Consider the following 19742-nt stretch of genomic DNA (forward strand, 5'->3'; position numbering starts at 1 on the left):
TTTTCCAATTATTCATGCTGGATTGCAAATATTTTTGTATGTTTTCGCTAATACCGAGTAGTTCTGTGCATTTTAAAATCGAACTATGAGGCATTGAATCAAACCCTTTTTTATAATCTATCCAAGAGATATGAAGGTTGGTTTTTCTACGTTTGCAATTTTTCAGAATCATTTTATCAATCAACAATTGTTCTTTTGTGCCTCTTGAATTATATATATATATATATATATATATATATATATTTATTTATTTTTTTGTTTTTTTTTTTTTATTCTCATTAAAATCTTTATAAGTTATCTCGGTTTTTTAAGTCATTAAATCTATGTTTTAAAAAAAAAAAAATATATATATATATATGAAAAAGCTTTAATGACCGATACCAAGAGATAAAAAGATGACATGATATGTTTGAAAAGATACTACTAGTTTCGTTGAATTGATCAACATCTTCAGGTATCACAATCTGAGAAGTATATAAAGAATTACAGAGACTTAAAATTGTAATAACAGAACAAGTACAAAAAGACAGTAGCGTGTTTTTTGTTTTCAAACACGCTACTGTCTTTTTTTTTATATATATTTGATAAAAAATAAAGAACAATTCTGAGCCCGCCTACTGTACAGATGTGCTATAAGTTGCTAATATCCTTTCTTGGGTGGGGAAACATAAAAAAAAAATTTGCATTTTCTAATTTTGGATTTACCTCTTCACATTTTCCATGAGGCCACTTGCGACCGCCACTCTGTGCGATTTTTAGAGTTGTGATTGTCATCCGTCAAGTTATTGATTGTAATTATTGGAGGTAGCTGCTGTACAGTTTAGTACAGTTATTGATACGTAAACAGAAAACAAATATTGTCTATTTCCTGCAATTCTTACTGATGATAACCCTGTTTTCTCATTCCTTGTTGCGTTTTAACTGCGCTAATTATCTTGGCTCCTCGTCGAATTGTGCAGGTTTGTGTTGACCACGTGGTTAAGAGTTACGAATTTCGGCAATTTTCAAACAGCGCATGCGCTTTTTATCAGCACCACTGAAATGTTTGTCGTTAAGTCCTATTGGTGGGAAATCGATTGACCAAAGGTTGTAGGTAATATTCTAGTACTGACTGGGATTTCCTGAGGAGCTGTTGGGTTGACTTTAATCTGAAGTGCTATAATTATTGCTTACTTCCATTCTCAAACATAAATATGGATTCAAAAGAGCGCTTAGATACAAACTGCATGACTCTGACTCGTTTCGTTTTGGCTGAGCAGCGAAAATGTCCCCAAGCAACAGGTGACCTTACCCAGTTGCTTAATAGTTTACTTACTGCTATCAAAGCTGTCTCCTCTGCTGTAAGGAAAGCTGGAATTGCAAAACTGTAAGTAGTGATATTTCCTTATGTGTTTTGTAGGATGGACTGATAAACAGCCCACTGAAAAGTATAAGTCCCAACGTGCTGCTTATTCGTTTTTTTCCGAGACATCTGCTCATAGTATTGGAATGATGCAATCATATCACAATGCTTCCATGGCGCAGTTGGAAGTGTGACAAATGCCTTTTACTTGGAGAGATCTGCATTCGGATCTATTTGAAGGTCAACCTAGAATTTACATCCATCAGCATTGGCGTGGTTAGTGTATTTCTCTAGCTAAGAGACTTCGGGTTCGAATCCCTCCTACTACCCACAGGTACCATACGTACCGTTGTGACCTGTGCCCTGGCGTAGTATGACCTTTGATGCCTTTGCATCATAAAAAAAAAAATGCCAGCAGCGCCTTAAGGATGATTTCTATCATATGTGGCAATTTTATGTTGAAGTGACTGAAGTCAAAAATAGCGAGTAGCGAAGGCTCTCACTTGGACAAATGCTTGATCAGGACAGTAGGTTGTACGTTGGCTATTGGCTTCTTCATGTATTAGATGTAGTATCTGTTGCGATCAAGACTTCATCTTTTTTAATAGTATCTTTTTTTTTAGGTCTTCCTGTTCTTCTTTTATTCTTTGGTTTCCAACTATAGATTTGTTTTATTATTCTTTAATCTTCATTTCTTCTTCTCACATATTCAATCCTTTTTATTCTTCGGATTGACCTTTGTCACTTCAACATAAAAGGAGCCACATGTGGTAGAAATTATCGCTTACCGCCATGCTGGCATTTTATTATTATTATTATTATTATTATTTATGAATTTGATTTTATGATGCAAAGGCATCATACTACGCCAGGACATAGGTCACAGCAGTACGTATGGTAATTGGTTAGTAGGAGGGATTCGAACCCGAAGCCTCTTATCTAGAGAGCGAATACGCTAACCACGCCAATGCTGATTCTAGGTTGACCTTCAAAGCGATCCAAATGCAGATGTCTCCAATTGTTTATTGCCTGTATTTCACACTGTTTTCTTATATCTGTATTTTTTATTTTATCAAATCTAGTTTTATTTACTATTTTTCTTAATATATTCATTTCACCTGTGTTTAACATTTGTCTTGTTTTCCTAGTGTCTGGGCATGTTTTTGCATTATTGTTCAAGCGTCCTGATATTCTTGCAGCTTTTGCAACTTGTTCTCTGACTTCTTGATTTGGCCTTCCTTCCCAGTTCAGTTGTATACCTAAATAGTTGTAATTCGTTATTTGTTAAATAATAGTATCTTCCAATTCTAATTTGCATCTTTGTGGTTTTTGTGATATTGTCATACATTTTGTTTTAGTTTTTGATATCCTCATATTATGCAATTTTGCTGCTTTATTAAATGTATGTAGTAATATTTGTAGCAGACTTTCATTTTCTGCAATTAATAACATAGTCCTTATCATTCTATTTTTTTTTTTTTCACTCCTGTATTTTATTAACTTTTTGTATTATTTCATCCATTGTTATATTGAATATGTTGGACTTAAAGAGTCTCCTTCTCTAATGCCATTACTAATTTGTATCTCGTTACTTATTTTTCCATGTGTTTTTATTGTACAGCTATTATTATTATCATATATTTCTTTAAATTATTTCTATTATGTTTTCTGCTACTTTTCTTCTCTGCAATATTTCTATTACATCTTGAATTACTGTCAAATGTTTTTTCCAGGCCTATAAAGCATATAAATAGTTTCTTATTGTATTCTGTAGTTTTCTCTATCAATTGTCTGATTATGAATATTGCATCTGTACATGATCTATCTTCTCTGAAACCTTGTTGTTCATCTAATAGATTAATTTCCTTTATTTTAATATTTAGGATTCTTGTTAGTACTTTTAATGAGGTATTTAATAAATTTATCCCTCTATAATTTTCTGGTTATCTCCTTTTTTAAATATTGGTATTGTTATACTTTTCTTCCATTCTACTGGTATCTTTTTTGTATTTATTATTTGGTTGTATAACATAATATATTTAAACTCTGAATTATAATTTCTTTACCATTTTTTATAATTCATTTTAATTTTCTATTTTTCAATTTTTTAATTGCATTTTCAATTTCTGTTATTTCAATTTTCATTTCTGTTGTATTTATTTCTTCTTCTTGATTTGTTTGGTTATAAAGGTTTTTAAAATAATTTTCTTTCTCTATTTCTACTTTTAATATTGGGATATATTCTGCTTCTTCCTTCCTTTGTATTAATAAATCTCCGTATTTGTTCCCCCCCCTCCATGTGGGGCACCTTGTCATGGGGAGGGGACCTCCCAGTGATGGTACTGTTCCTTTTCATTCTTCCTCTTTTTCTCTGCTTTTCTTCCCATATTCTTTGCTCTACTTCTCCTGAGTCTTTTTCACTATCCTTTTTTCCAGACCACCATCACTAGGATCCAATGCCCTGCTTCCGTGTTTGCCATGCAGTGCGACTTGTGGACATCTGGAAAGGGGTATCCTGGTAGTCTTGCACTGCTTTGGCAAGATGGTGGTCCTGGATGGCCCAGCCAGGATCAGTCAGCTAGTGGGCTTGCCTGCAAGGGCCAACTGTGTTGCAGTAAGTCTCTTGCCCAATGATCCGGAGTCGGGATCCTAGGCTTGCTGTAGTGCCAGTATAGTGTCCGGGATAGCCCTGGCGTTCCAATCCTGGGTGCAGTCATTGCTTGCCAGGCAGTGAGTGTCCATGTATGGTTCCATGGTGGGTGGGGAGCTCTGGTGCTGAACCAAAAACTTCTTGAGCATGAATCCTACATCCTCAAATGTTTCAGGGGATCTAACAAAGTCCCAACCAAGTACTGATACTGTAGATACAGCATATGGAAACAGAAATAAGAAACAAAATACGAATGATGCTAACATAAATGTACCACCATTTTTAATCATTTAATCTACAGGTGAAAGACCAATAGGGAAAATGTCACCCTTTCTTATTCAAAAAGGTTTAGAAGGACTGGCAGGATCTCCCCAAAACTGTTAAGAAATTGCTTTCTAGTGATGTCCTTGTGGAACCGTTGTGTCAGCAACATTCTGAATTTTATTCAGACAAGTTTAAAAATTAATATAGAATTTCATAATAATGAACACATAATTTGACATACATGTTGTCGTATACAATCAATATTAACCTATTATTAATTTATCAATTTATTAATGAGATTTTTGCTATTGTAAATGAGATGCCAAATGCTTTATATCAGGTTCATATTTTGTCACTTTTAGTAATACACACGCAGAATCAGATTCATCAGTCATTCTATTTCTTAAACTGTCTTTTATAAAATTCATTTCAAAAAATAATGACTCGCAAGCATATATAGAGAAGAAAATTGATAATATAGCCATCGCTAGTTTTTTTAAACAACAAAAGGTTTCAGGAATGGCATTCCAAGTTCTCGATATTTCCTCTGCTGCAGTCTTTTTAATTGCCCCCAATAATCGATCATTTTCCATTATTTCCAAGTCATTTCTCAAATCAACAAACTTTTGTTTCCATATAGAACTAGATTGAAAATCGATTAGTTGCATTTCTATCTTCCAAATTCAGCACTCGAAAATCTCCAAATTGAGTTTATCTGTTGATGTTGTGTCCGGATGCAAAATAAATTTTGATGTCTCTGCAAATTGCCTGAACTGCGTAAATCTTGAAGAAAATTTGTTGATTATCGACTGAATAACTCTAGAAAACTCTTGTCAATTTAACTTGATCTGTTTTTTCATGGGATTCTAGAACTGCAAAGACTTTTTTTGTATTTGAAAAATATTGGAAGGTATTGGAAATGACATCACGATTAAACATTTGTAATTTAGCTTCGAATGCTTTGATTAAATCAAACATGACAATAATTGTCTTGTTAACACCTTGCAGTTTAACATTTAATTCATTTAAATGTAAACACAAATCAGTAAAAAACATTAATTTCGAAAGCCATCGACGTTCATTAATTGTTTTGTATTTTTCAATGATTTTCTCATTATATAAAAAAGTCTGACTTCATCTAAACACTCAACAAATCTTTGAAGAACTTTCCCACGACTTAACCATTGGATGTTGTTGTACCTAAGTAAACCATTGTACACAGAGTTTACCTCACTTAATAATTCTATAAATTTTCTTTTATTTAAAGCGTGTGCCGATATAAAATTGACAAATTTTGTTACAATGCTCATAATATCTTCCAGTGGTTTGAAACTAGCCTTTGCACATAAAACCTGCTGATGTATAATACAATGAAAACCAAGAACTGAATGTCCAATATATTTGGTAAATAAATTGACGAACCCAGTCATACTGCGAGCACCATCAGTAGTTACTTATACAATTTTGGAGGGATCTATATCCCTTTCAGCAAATGCATTTACAACTGCTTTGCAAATATCTATTCCTTTTGTTGTTGTTGTTGCTAATGATGAATAATGAATAAACTTATCAATTCTTCTTTGATGTTATTCCCAACAGAATAACGAATACAAATTGCTAAACGAGCTGATCCAGTTATGTCTGTACTCTCATCAAGACAAAGAGAAATTAAACCAGAAGATTTTATATCTGTTTTTTTGCTGATGAGTTATATTTTTAGCCATTTCTATGATTCTATCTTTCAGCATGTTTCTAGCCAAAGGCATATCTTTTATTCTTTGAATATTTTTTTTCCTTGTTTTCAAAATCTTCAAACAGAACTAGTGCGCATTTTAACCATGCTTCTTTTATATATTCCCCATCACTAAAAGGTTTTCCCATGTTTAGCAATTACATTTGAGGCAAAAAAACTAGCAGCAGTTAAATTTGAATGACTGCTGATAAATTTCATTAGGGTTGTTGACTGGATATTCCTATTTTTAATTGCCCAAGCAATAAATTCTTTCTGTTCATCCTTGCTTTTCTCAAGGAGCGATTTATGGTTTGTCTTATAATGCCGTTTTACTGATGACGTTCTGCACACAACTGTCCCAGAACATAAAACGAATTTTGCTTTATTGTCTTCATTAATCATGCCATACTCTTCAGTCCACCAGCTTTGGAACTCTCTGCTCTTGACTGTGATAATTTTTGTTTTTTATTTTCACCAGCCATGTTTGGTAGAACTGTAACAAAATAAATCAAAACTTAAGTCAAATGCATTTTTTATAGTTTCAAAAAAATCAACATTTTATTATATGCCTAAATTAAATTATCTTTATAATTCCCATTTACAGTAGCAAAAACAAAATGGTGCACATACGCAACAATAATGCACTTGCCGCTGCTTATTTCTGCCTACTGGCGGATGCACAGTGCGAAATGCATAATGAACGCATGTGTGATTAGAAAAGGGAAAAGTCAGGGAATCCTAAGGATCAGTCATTTTCAATTCTTTTTCTATAGACTGTATTTTTATTTATTCTTACTGTATTAGAGGGCTCAGTCCCAACAAACTTACTCGTAAATACCGTTCCCATTTTTTTAAAGTTCATACATTAAACTAACATAAGTATTAATATTATATAAATTAAGTGGATATTAAATCCACTTAATTTATATAATATTTATATAATTAAATCCACATAATGTGAGTTCCCCAACATTATTTCAAAGCCGACTACAGTAACTATAGAATTTTCGTGGGAAATGGCGTGATCGCAAGAAACGTTTATAGTTTCTGTAGTTGGCTTTGAAATAATGTTGGATTTAATATCCACTTAATTTATATAATTTTGTATCACCATTGTGGAGCCTTTTGGCTATTTATTTTAGTAAATAAGTATTAATAATTAATTATGGCATAATCATAAAGAGTATTAATACACTTAATGTATACGGTGTAGCATGTTGACAAATATAAAAGTACGCATTTAAATTAGTTATCAATCACAGAACTATTAACCCATTCTGATCACCAAACATTTATAATATTATTCAGTATTAAAATTGATTATTGCATTATTAAATTGATTTTAATGATGTTGGTTTGAAGGGGAAAAAAAAACAGTAGTGAGAAAAATATTTATCCATTGTAACTCACCATAGAAGTCAGCACAGAAGGATGTCGACTTGTCAGCGAATGCTTACCATCGAATATAACTTGTCCTCATGTATAACTGGCACCCCTGATTTCACTTTATGAAAAAAGACATTAAAGGTTTTGCATACATGCATCCCACACATAAAACAACATGCCCTCCCCAACAGCCATTATATACTGTAGATGCAAGAAAAAAAAAAGTTTTATTGTATCCCTGAATAAGGTACAGAGGCTTTTGCAGTCTGTGTAATATATTTCTCAACAAGTGTAATTAGAGACAGCTGGAGTAAAAATGGCACCTAACTAATGAATCACATGTACCCCTCTCACAGAAACTAGTAAGCTGTATAGGCAAGTAAAACCATATGTTGCACCGGAAACACAGTATCTAACTAAAACTATTGTCTAATTTTTTAATTACATGAAATAAGTGTTTGATTGCATTTGAAATTTTCGATGTCATTATGACAGATCACAGAGGCTAACTTCAAATAAAATTCTACCACAAATTGAAACATGCCATATAATGTGAGTTCCCCTTCCAGTTCAAACGCAAACAAGGCAATAAAAACCAATCATGGGTTGAAACTTTGTGTGAGTTGAGCCTGCTAGTAATGAGAAGTTTTGTTGGAATGATAAACGACACCCCGTCGTGAATGTCTTAAAACTAAGAAATATATAGTGAATGTTGTTATGACAGTTGCAGATGTTATGGAATTCAGTTGAAGAGAATTAGTTTCAACTCAACAATTGTCGATTGCCTTTGTCTTTGGGTCACGTAATTTTTTGTTTAATACCGCACCAATCAAATTCATGTCTTCATAGCTGCTCTCTCCTGTAAAACAAAATTTAACTTGTATGTATTGTAACAATTAAAAAAAAAAAAAGGTTGAATAATTTATAAGCGTATAAAAGGATATTACCTGTAAATCGTTGACGTGCCAGCAAAATTCTCGGGCGTGCCACCTTTGGCATGCGTGCCATAGGTTCGCCACCACTGATCTATACCATTCTGCGATCTATAGTCCTTAGCTCCTGTGAACTTGCCTATTTTGGACAAACATGAAGAACTGCCATTGTTTGCCTTGAGAAACACAGAAACTATGTTTATTACCTACACTATAGCCACTCTGGAGTAGAAGACCATGATGAATTTGAACCACTGGATCCAATGGGGGAGGAGGGTACCTCCCTTTTATATAGGAACAGATACAAATCAGACAGATTATTCCTAGAATCTGCTGCAGAATTCACCAAATCCTTTTCTTCCTGAACAGATTTGGCTACCTCACCTTACCTAATATATCGGACACAGTTATTTTGAGACCATCAGCAAGTTTCCATCACTGTATCCATAGAAGGCATCAGTTAAGTGCAATCCTACATTTCTTACTGGTCTGTGTTTCCTGTCTTGCTAATGTGCCTGCATACACATGCTGAGTTGTATTCTTTGTGCCCAGGAAGATGCCTTGCTGACAAAGGCAAAATATTGGTATGGTAATTTATTAGCTAAATAAATTTAATAATTTTTATCTGTAGATGTGTTTAATCCATTAAACTTCAATAGGAGTAATAACCAATATTACCAATTAACCAATAATCTCTTCTAGATTAATGATCATATTTCTCTGCCAGATTGAACTCACATTAAATGTTTATTTACGAGAGTGATCTGAAAAGTTCTCGGCCTAACAATGAAAAAAACAAATTTATAATTTCAAAATTATTTTTATTTTTCAACATAATCCCCCTTAAGAGAGCCTGTGTAGCTCAGTGGATGTGGTGTTTGCACACCACCGCGCTTGGCCGCACGAAGGAAGATTTGGTTTCGAGTCTAGTCGGCGACTAGAGGAAATTTTTCTAAGCCTTTTTTTGACCAGTTCCCGAGTTAGTCGATCTCTGGCACGGGCAAGCAGGTTTTTCCTCCCGGAAACTCGGGTTTTTCGTCCTGTAAACTCAAGAAAATCGACCGTAGAACCCACATTATTTCAGACATTAAATATATTGTGTTAGAGTTAGGGACCACGAGATGGCGGCACATTTGAGCCGTCTCTCTTCACTGCGGACCGCTTAATTAGTGATAGCCTTGGGCCATCTGTCATCTTGCCCACTCAGTCTCCAAAAGTTAGATAGGGCTAAATGGCCTCGCCTACTCCCGTATATGGGAATAAAAAGGCGTTAGCTGATTTTTTTTTTTTTTTTTTTTTTTTTTTTTTTTTTTTTTATCTCCCTTAAGACTAATGCATTTATTCCAGCGATGCTTCAGTGCCATTATCCCATCCCTGTAATGGTTCTCAGTAAGATCTGCAAATTACCTCTCTACAGCTGTAATCACCTCTTGATTCAAAGAAAAACGCTGACCAGCAAGGAAGAGTTTTAGTTTTGGGAAAGAGATAGAAGTCAGAGGGAGCAAATCTGGAGAATAGGGTGGATGTTCCAACATAGTGCAGATCCCTTAATTTATCCATTGCCAAAACACCTTTGTGGCAGGTGCATTGTCCTGATGAAAGATGATTTTTTTCTTCTGCAAACCAGATCTTTTCTCACGAATTTTTTCGTCTAGTCTGTTTAAAAGACCAGAATAATATTCCCCAGTTATTGTTTTACCCTTTTCAAGATAATTAATAAATAAAATGCCTTTAGCATCCCAAAACACCAATGCCATGACCTTTCCTGCTGATGGAACTAACTTTGTCTTCTTTGGTGCTGATCAAATGGCTTCTGTCCACTGTTTGGATTCTGGTGTGTAATGGTGAATCCAAGTTTCATTCATAGTAATAAATCGATGCACAAAATCAGTTTTATTCTTGTTAAAACGCTCCAAGCACTGTTCAGAGATTTTCATGCAAGTGCATTTTTGATCTGCTGTGAACAAGTGCAGCACCCATCTTGCGCAAAGCTTTTTCATTTGCAATTCTTCATGCAAAATATATCCTACATGTTCTTTTGATATGCCTATAGTCTCAGCAATTTCATGCACTTTGACTCACCGGTCATCCAATACCATATCATGCACTTGATTAATGATTTCTGGTGTTGTTACACGTTTTGGATGTCCTTCATGTGGATCATCTTCAAGGCTGGTACAGTCATGTTTAAACTCGGCAGCCCATTTCTTAATTGTTGAAAATGAAGAAGAGTGCCGATAAACTTTTGTGAACTTCGAATGAATTTCTTTTGCCGTTAAACCTTCTTTTACAAAGAATTTTATAACCTCATGATACTAAATTTTATCCATTTCAAGTGATACAAACAACAGTTTTGCTTCAGACAGCTGTATAAAACAAACTACTTGATAGAATGACTTGCAATTTCACATGGGAAGCTTGACAGATGTACCAACTTAGAAAAAAAAAATCTTGCCGATAGTGTTGCCATCTATTGTTGAAGCTGAGAACTTTTCAGACCTGTCTCGTATTATTTGTTAAAAAGAGAAAACTTTAAATCCATTTATGGACTGTACCAGTGAATAATGTTGCTATGCAGATTGCTGGTGCTGTAAATTGTATTAGAAAATATGTGTATGAAATAATTCTTGAATTTTGAAAAAATGAAAGAAACATTATGCAGCATAATTTTTTGCAGATATATATATATTTTTTTTAATTGTGTATTCTTATGGATTTTGGAATTTGTCAGTAATAATATTGAAATTTTCAAGTATTATCACTAATTATTATTTTTTTTTTTTTGCGGTATTTGTGCCTATCAAGCAGATTATCAGCACAGAATTGAACAGTGAAGCTAATATTGCTTTATTATTGGCCAGCATGAATTCAATAAGGGACAGTCACATTTTATAACTAAGTAATGAGTGGTTGATGAAGGGAAATGTATATATTGTGATTTTTCCGGATTTTACAAAAGCTTTTGACAGGTTGCTATTTAAGTTGCAATATATGGGTTTAGATTAGACTGTTTGGGATTAATTGATAGTTGCTTGTCTAATGGACATCAGATGCCACACTAATGAGCAATATAAGGAAGGAGGATGGTTACAACTCAAAGAAGTGAGTTAAATTTAGTAATTTGGTATTATGCACTATCTTAGGAGGAAAAGTCAAGTATATTAACACGTTTGCTGCCAACTACGAATATACTCGTAGTTGGTATATGAGCTTCACAAGCCAACTACGAATATACTCGTATGTCGATTACCACCGGCTTCGAGATTATTCGTACTGACCTTGAAGGAGTGAAAGCGCTGGCGTGTGGTAACAAACTACCCCCCAAGGAGTGTGGCAGCGAACGTGTTAATTAGAACAGGAACCAGAAATATATATACAGCAAGAAAAGAGACTCCCTTTACCATTAATTTAACCTCAGTAAGACCATAGTAAGCATCAGAAAAGGTTTTGTTGGTAGCAGTATGATAAAAACTGTGTGCACGTGCATGACAAATTAGACTTTTGTAGCTTATTACGGGTGCATAAATCTAACACCTTACTATAGTTCATCTTGTAATATATGTAACTTTTTTGATTGTTAGATTGTGAGCATTGCTAAAAATAACCACTATACATATCTGTACTATTTTCAGGCATTCATAGTCCCAAGACTCACTGCAATATTTTCATTTTTACTGTTTTTGTTTAATTATTATTTTTGGTGGTTCACATGCTGACAATGTTTTTTCCCCATTAATGAAAATGCAAGTTTTTCTTTTTGCAAAGCAGCAAATTGTCTAGTGCACATCTTACCTTTTCTGCATCACTTCTGTACATATGACATGACTCATCATGAAAAAAACATATTTATTCTTGACAGGAACTTTCATTTTATTCCTGTTTTTATCCTTACTTTTTTTTTTTAACTGGCATATACAAATGTATGGCTTGCACATGAAGTATTTCATGATTTATTAAAATGTTAATGAAAATAAAAATATAATTTCGTGTTTTCACACACATTATTAAAATTCATGATTTATTAAAATGTTAATGAAAATAAAAATATAATTTCGTGTTTTCACACACATTATCCAAATATATTATACTTATTGGTATATTGTTCTCACCTTGAAGTAATGAAGATCATCATCATTATTATTATTATTATTATTATTATCCCAAGACCCCATGTAGTCAGAGACTCATCTAGGAGGTCCTTTTGTCATACACATAGCTCATCATACCACATCTTAAATACACTCAAATTCTCTGCAGACACTACACTCTGAGGTAAGGCATTCCAATCATTCACAACTCTGCATGCAAAAAAACCTGCTTCTCATTCCCCCGCTCACACCTTCCTTATACCTGCCTATTTTCATTATCTTTGTCATTTTATTGCTGACCTTCATACCATATCTATTACAACAGCTATTCAATTTAGTCAGAGAATCTTGCAGACTTGTAGCAGATTTATTTAGAAGTATAACATCATCTGCATAAAGCAAAGAGCACATTAACATCTCCAATTTTGATATCATGTTTAATACCACTTTCCTTCATAATGTGATCCATATAGATAATGAATAACAGAGGGGATAATGTACATCCTTGTCTCACACCAGATTTAACATTAAACCATCTTCCTGTACTTCCTTCAATTCTAACTGCTGACTTACAACTCAAATAAAGACTAAGTATTGCTTGATATAATGCCCCATTGACACCATATAACTGCAGCATATTGAATAGCTTCTCTCTTGGTGCCTTGTCATATGCCTTTTCCAAATCGACAAAACTTAAATATAGATCTTTGTTATATTCCCATGCTTTCTCGACTATTTGTCGTAAAGTGAAGATCTGATCCTGACAGCCTCTATTTGGCCTGAATCCAGCTTGTTCTTCTCAACTGTTTCTCAAGTATACTTGCATAGATCTTGCCAGCGACACTCAGTAGGGAAATACCTCTATAATTCTCACATGAGTTTTATTTCCCTTTTTATATATGGGTACTATGAGAGCTCTACTCCAATCATCGGGAATTCGTCCCTCTGTCCAGGCTTTCTGAACTATGCAGTGCAGCCACTGTAAGACTCTTGTACCACTATACCTCAGCATTTCTGTTCGAATATCATCTACTCCTGCTGCCTTTCCACATTTCAAGCCTTTGATGGCTTTTTCTTCAAGTATGGATATGTATTCCTGACTGCATGCCTGGTCAGTGTTTTTTACCACTGTGCTGTCATTACTGCTTGTTTCATTTAGCAGTTTTTCAAAGTAATTACTCCATACTTCAAGGATATCTTTTTCTCCCGTTTTCATGTCACCTTTATCATCTCTAACTCCTTTTACAGCACTCTTTCCTCCATTCCTAAACTTCTTCAACAACCTCCAGAATATTTTGCCACCTTCTTGATATTTATTTTCTATATTCTTGCCAAAGTCTTCCCATGACTTTTGTTTAGCTAGTTTTACGCAGTGTTTAGCATTCTTGCATTTGTCTCTGTATTCTCTAAGAGCACAAGCTGACTTATTTGACAGGAACTTTTGATATGCTTTCTTCTTTTCCTTCACTGCCTCTTTAACTTCCTGTGCCCACCAGGGAGTTCTGATTTTTTTTATTCTTACAGACAACCTCACCACATGCCTCTCTGGCAGAATCAATCAATGTTTTCTTCAGAGTTTGCCACTGAATCTCCAAGGTTTGATTCCTGTTCTCAAACTCTTTCATTTTTTCTTCAATAATCTTTCTGTATTTTAGTCTACAGTTCACATCTGAGAGCTGCTCAACTTTTATTCGCTTTAAAACTTTCTTACGTGTTATTCTTTTCAATATGAAATTCAATTTTATCTTGCTCAAGACTAAATAGTGATCACTTCCAATTTCAAATTCTCTGTACACTCTGGTGTCCTGCACCAGGGAGAAAACATCACTATCAACAATAACATAGTCAATGAGACTTTTCTTATTCCTTGCCTCTTCTCTCCATGTGAATTTGTGCACATTTTTATGTTGGAACATGGTGTTAGTAATAACCAGTCCATGTCCTGAGCAGAAATCCAACAGATATTTGCCATTATTATTAGCTCTGCTCTTTTCTCCAAATTTTCCCAAAATATTTTTGTATGTCTCACAATCATTTCCTACTCTGCTATTTAAATCCCCAACAAGGACCAACTTTTCATTTTTCATTGTGTCAGTTGCTTTTTCTAAAGCCTCAAAAAATTCCTCCACTTCTACTGTAGTAGAACCTTCTGTGGGACCATAGGCACAAATAAGTCTCATTGTCCAGTTCCCCATTCTCATATTTGCCCACATTACTCTACTTGAGACTGACTGCCATTCAAGAAGATTAGCCTCGTATTTTGTGTTGAATACTATGGCTACTCCTTCTTTTCCTTGATTGTCATTGCCTGAATATAACATTTTGTATTTATTGCTCAGAAAGATCTCGCCAGTTTTGGTCTTTTTTGTTTCAGTCACCCCTATTATGTCGATCTGGTACTTATCTAATTCCTCAGCTAGCTCCATTTCTCTGCCATTGTAAATAGCATCATCATCATCATATTCAACATTCCAGAGATCAGAACCTACCTTAGTAAGTCACGTCTGGGATCTTTTCAGCATCTCTTCGTCCTTTTGAAAACCAGGTGACGAAATTTGATTAAACCACACGCTAGTCCATGTGTGGCCTAATCAAAGCCTTATACAATGAAACAAGAATCTCCTTACTTCTACAAGTCAGTGTCCTATCATTTCCAGAATTCTATGTGTTGTTCTCACAATTTTGGCAATGTATCCCCTAAATTCAGATCCTTATCCACTATCACTCCAAGATCTCTTATTTCCTCCACCTCCAACAACATATCCCCACCAAGTCATGAACGGTTAACTTCAGCATCATGAGAACTTTCAAATAATTAGTTACTACTGATGAAATCCACCAGTCAAGATCCACAGTAGAACACCTCAGTTACATCAGCACCATAGAGATGTGTTTAGAGACATATTTTCAAGTTATTTGATAATATTTGGCATTGAAGGCTGCTCAGCAAATTTCCATTTTATGGCCTGCTTTCTGCCTTCAAACCTTATCTATACTTTTGTGGATTAAGTGCTCTCTATCTCTCCTATTCATTCTTATGTTGTTCACACATTTTGTGCTTCAAGATCCTGTGCACCTAATACCTTTACTGATTTCCATACCATTCTTCAGTGGAGTGATGACAACTTACATGTTCATTGCTTCTAGAATGCATCGTCTTCATCCCCAAAAAGACTAGTTCTTCTCCCCTTAGTTTGATAATGCCCAGCTCAACATCTGAGACCAGATCTGTCTTCTTGGACTGACACTTACTCCTAGCCCTTCCTTTCTTATCATAAATGCCTCACTTCTGTAGCATTTTCAGTTTCCAAATAAATAAAAATAAACTTTGCATATATATATATATAGAGAGAGAGAGAGAGAGAAACTTATGAGGTCTGTTCAAAAAGTTCCAGGACATAATTTATTGAAAATATATACAAAAGCTTATGAGCTATAGGAGCATATCTCTTTTGAAATATTCTCCTCCTGCCTTAGTACAGCATTCCCAGCATTTTCCCCACTTTCTTTTGGAAGCATTTTTTGAGCCATTCTGAAGGAATGACTTAGAGTTGCTCTGTTGCATTTTGTTTATATTTCATTTATGCCGTGAATTAGTAGATTACTAGCTTCTCTTAGTCATTAGTATGGTGCATTTTAGACTTAGAAGGCCAAATCAATGCAGTCATGTCATTGTAATCAGAAGTTTGGAAGTAATTATTGTCTCTTGAATATTCTATTTCAGGTATGGCATTGCAGGCCAAACAAACATTCAAGGAGAAGAAGTAAAGAAGCTTGACGTATTGGCCAATGATTTATTCATAAATATGATGAAGTCATCTTTTTCAACTTGTTTGCTTGTTTCAGAAGAGAATGACACTGTAATTGAAGTGGAAACAGATAAACAAGGAAAATATATAGTGTGTTTTGACCCCCTTGATGGATCATCTAATATCGACTGCCTTGTATCCATTGGGTCAATATTTGCAGTATATCGTAAGGTAAAAGTCTTTTAAAGCATTGAAGTTAAGATATTGTATGCATAAAATATTATCTGAAACTAATCAACATAAAACTGTTGTCTGTTAATGTATAATATGCACAGACTTGTTTTTAAATTATTGCAATATAACCATATTGTTTGATTTGACATTTTAAAGAGATTATTGACATTTTTATAAACTAAACTTATACAAGGCCACACATCTCACACAACTTATTGGTATGAACTTTCCATTTTATATATATATATATATATATATATATATATATATATATATATATATACATACATATATATACATACATATGAGAGAGAGAGAGAGAGAGAGAGACTTATGAGGTCTGTTCAAAAAGTTCCAGGACATAATTTATTGAAAATATATACAAAAGCTTATGAGCTATAGGAGCATATCTCTTTTGAAATATTCTCCTCCTGCCTTAGTACAGCATTCCCAGCATTTTCCCCACTTTCTTTTGGAAGCATCTTTTGAGCCATTCTGAAGGAATGACTTAGAGTTGCTCTGTTGCATTTTGTTTATATTTCATTTATGTCGTGAAACCTTCATGCTTAAAGTACAATTTTAGTTTAGGGAATAAAACAAGTCATAATACGGGCCATATTTGGTGAATAAGATATAACTCTGTGTTCTTCTTGGTATGAAATTCGAGTTGAAAGAGCTGGATGAGCTCTTTCAACTCACATCCAAAGCAAGGGTCATCTTTAAACATTTTGAACCATTCGAATGTTTGAGCAACTTAAGGCATCATTCCCAAAAGCTGTTTTAAGTATTTGATAAGTTTCTATGGATTTTGCTTTTTTTCCAGGTTTAATGCAAAACTTGATGCGCACACATTGTTCATTAATTCCTGACATTAGTTCACTCAAAAAAGAAAAAACTCTTGTTCCTTCATCAAAGCACTGCAAATGATTAAGATGATGCATTCTGCCCTGTTTCATCATACTACAACATGTCTGTATGCATATTGCTTACAAAATAATATGTTAGTGTGCCCAGTTTCTTCTTCTTATTATTATTCATGCCTCCATGGAGTCGAAAGACTCATCTTGGGTGGTCCTTTCTAAGAAACACGTCTATCAAGACTCATCGAGGGAGGTCCCTCCTGGGAAACACAAAGTCTATCATACCACTCCTTAAATGCATAGACTGTTCTTGCTCTCATCACTCTATCAGGCAATGCATTCCATGGTTCAACCACCCTCCATGCAAAGAAACCACTCCTCACCCTCTTTCTCACAGTTTCCTTTCGTAACTTCCAGGGATGGCCCCCTTGTCACGACTCCTTCTCGCTGTTCAACCAAGCAAAAGAACTCCCCAGTGTCAACCCTGTAACCACCTCTCAACAGTTTAAAAGTCTCAATCATATCATCTCTCCTTCTTCTATCTACCAAACTCTGCAGTCCACATTCCCTCAGCCGATCCTCATAACTAACATTGTACAGTCCTGACACCATCTTTGTTATCTACCTTTGTACTCTTTCCACAGTTAATTTATCCCCTTCAAATCCTGGAGACCAGATCTGAGAACAATAGTCTAAGTGTGGTCTGATCAGAGTCTTATAAAATGGAATGATAACCCCCTTTTATCTCTGCAGGTCAGTGTCCTCATTATTGCAGCAATCCTCTGTGTTACCTGCACTACCTTTTGCAATATGTCCCCTAAATTTCAGGTTTCTAGCAATCATCAACTGCAGATCTCTTCTCTCCCCTACTTCCTCCAGTTTAACTCCTCCCATAGAGTATGCAGCATCCCATCGATGTGTCCTAAACCTCAAGACCTTACATTTTGCTGCATTAAACTGACACCCCCATTCATTTGCCCATCTATCTAGCTTATTCAAATCCTCTTGCAGGGCTCCCACATCTGCACTATTACTAATAACCCTTCCCAGCTGTGCATCATCTGCAAACAACTGAATATCCCCTTGCAATTCATGGACAATGTCATTGATATAAAGGTTATAATAATAATAGTCCTGGGACTTTTTGAACAGACCTCATAAACAAACAGCTACATGCTGTAGCTGTTTGTTTGCATAATATGTACATTATATTCTGCGACCTTTCAGGAAAAACTTGGAAAAAGAAGAAAAACTCTTCTGCAATCGTGTTAGACATGAACTGATATGATTTAAACCTGTGCTTGTGTTAACAAGCACAGGTATTTTGGAAAAAAAATTACCTGATATTCTGTACTATGCAATAAGGTAGTGAAATTGGAATCTCTATTATAGCTGTTAGAAACCCACTTGTCACTGGTGAGTTACTAGAGACAAGTGGTGGGCGAATTTTTAGTCTATCTAATTGCATTCAATATATTATTCTTTGCATAATTTAATTTTTGTTGTTGTTTTAAAATCTCATCTCATTCATTGTGAAGTTTGATCTTAGGTGGCTGCCAACAAATTTCTTAAAGAAGTTTTATTTTCATCCAGAAGATAGCATCTTTATTTAATTAATAAAGATACATTTTAATGACTGTTAGGGAACAGTTATTAAAATCTCATGTAACAGCTGCTCTGTCATCGTTGTCATAATGTAACATTTGATAACTTTTAAATATTTTCTTTCTATATGAAAGACTTCATGACATCCACTATCAAATTCCAAAAAGCTCTTCATTTCTCTCCCAGCCATATTATACAGTGTTCTTCTCACTCCATGCATGCTCCTTGTGTGTCATACTTCCAGTTTTTGTTTCAATCCTGAAACGGTGGAAACGAGTCACCATTACATGTTGTTGTGTTATGGCACCCTACTTGAAAATGATCAGCAGTAAATCTCGCACACTTCATGAAAAACAAATAAATTTTTATATCATGAATTCATTTAAATTAAATAATAGCTATCATTTCCAATAAATACATTTTATAATCAAATCAATCCATTAATTTAGTTCGGTATTAATCTTACACCTTACATGTGTATCCATTACGCATATGTAATAGACAAGCTACAGTAATGAACGAATTAATCCAAACACTCATTTTAAAGAAAAATTAATTTCACAAGAAAATAAGTACAAAAATTAAACTCCAACTTGACCTAATAATTTATGTGCTCCTCTGTTCCTATAGTCCTCTACTAATATAGAACACATTTTTCTTATTTCTTCATCTTGAAACCATACTTTTATAATGGATTGTATGAAACTGTCCTTTGTATTACCATTTAAATTTCCAAGTCTCTTTTTCACTATGGTCCACAAATGTTCTGTTGGGTTAATGAAGTGTAGCACGGAGGAAGATCCTGTTGGAAGATGAGTTCTTTGTCTTTCTGGATCCGTGGGACCACTTTTTTCTCTGATAGTTTTATGTATTGGTCACTTTTCATCATACTGTCAACAG

General features: G+C 34.5%; 1 protein-coding gene across 1 annotated transcript in view; it reads left to right on the forward strand.

Annotated features, from left to right (window-relative positions):
* The first annotated feature begins 1053 nt into the window (after positions 1-1053).
* The window catches only part of fbp (fructose-1,6-bisphosphatase), a 116889-nt gene continuing 98200 nt past the window's right edge, over positions 1054-19742 (forward strand). Inside the window, exons 1-2 of the mRNA XM_090416178.1 lie at positions 1054-1366; positions 16119-16374. Coding sequence (XP_090272304.1) covers positions 1194-1366; positions 16119-16374 — 429 coding nt within the window. The 5' untranslated portion in view covers positions 1054-1193. The remainder of the gene's footprint in view (positions 1367-16118; positions 16375-19742) is intronic.

This window comes from Typopeltis vanoorti, chromosome 3 (assembly GCF_054136105.1).
Source record: "Typopeltis vanoorti isolate ZY-2024b chromosome 3, IOZ_Tvanoo_1.0, whole genome shotgun sequence".
In the NCBI taxonomy this organism is placed as follows: domain Eukaryota; kingdom Metazoa; phylum Arthropoda; class Arachnida; order Uropygi; family Thelyphonidae; genus Typopeltis; species Typopeltis vanoorti.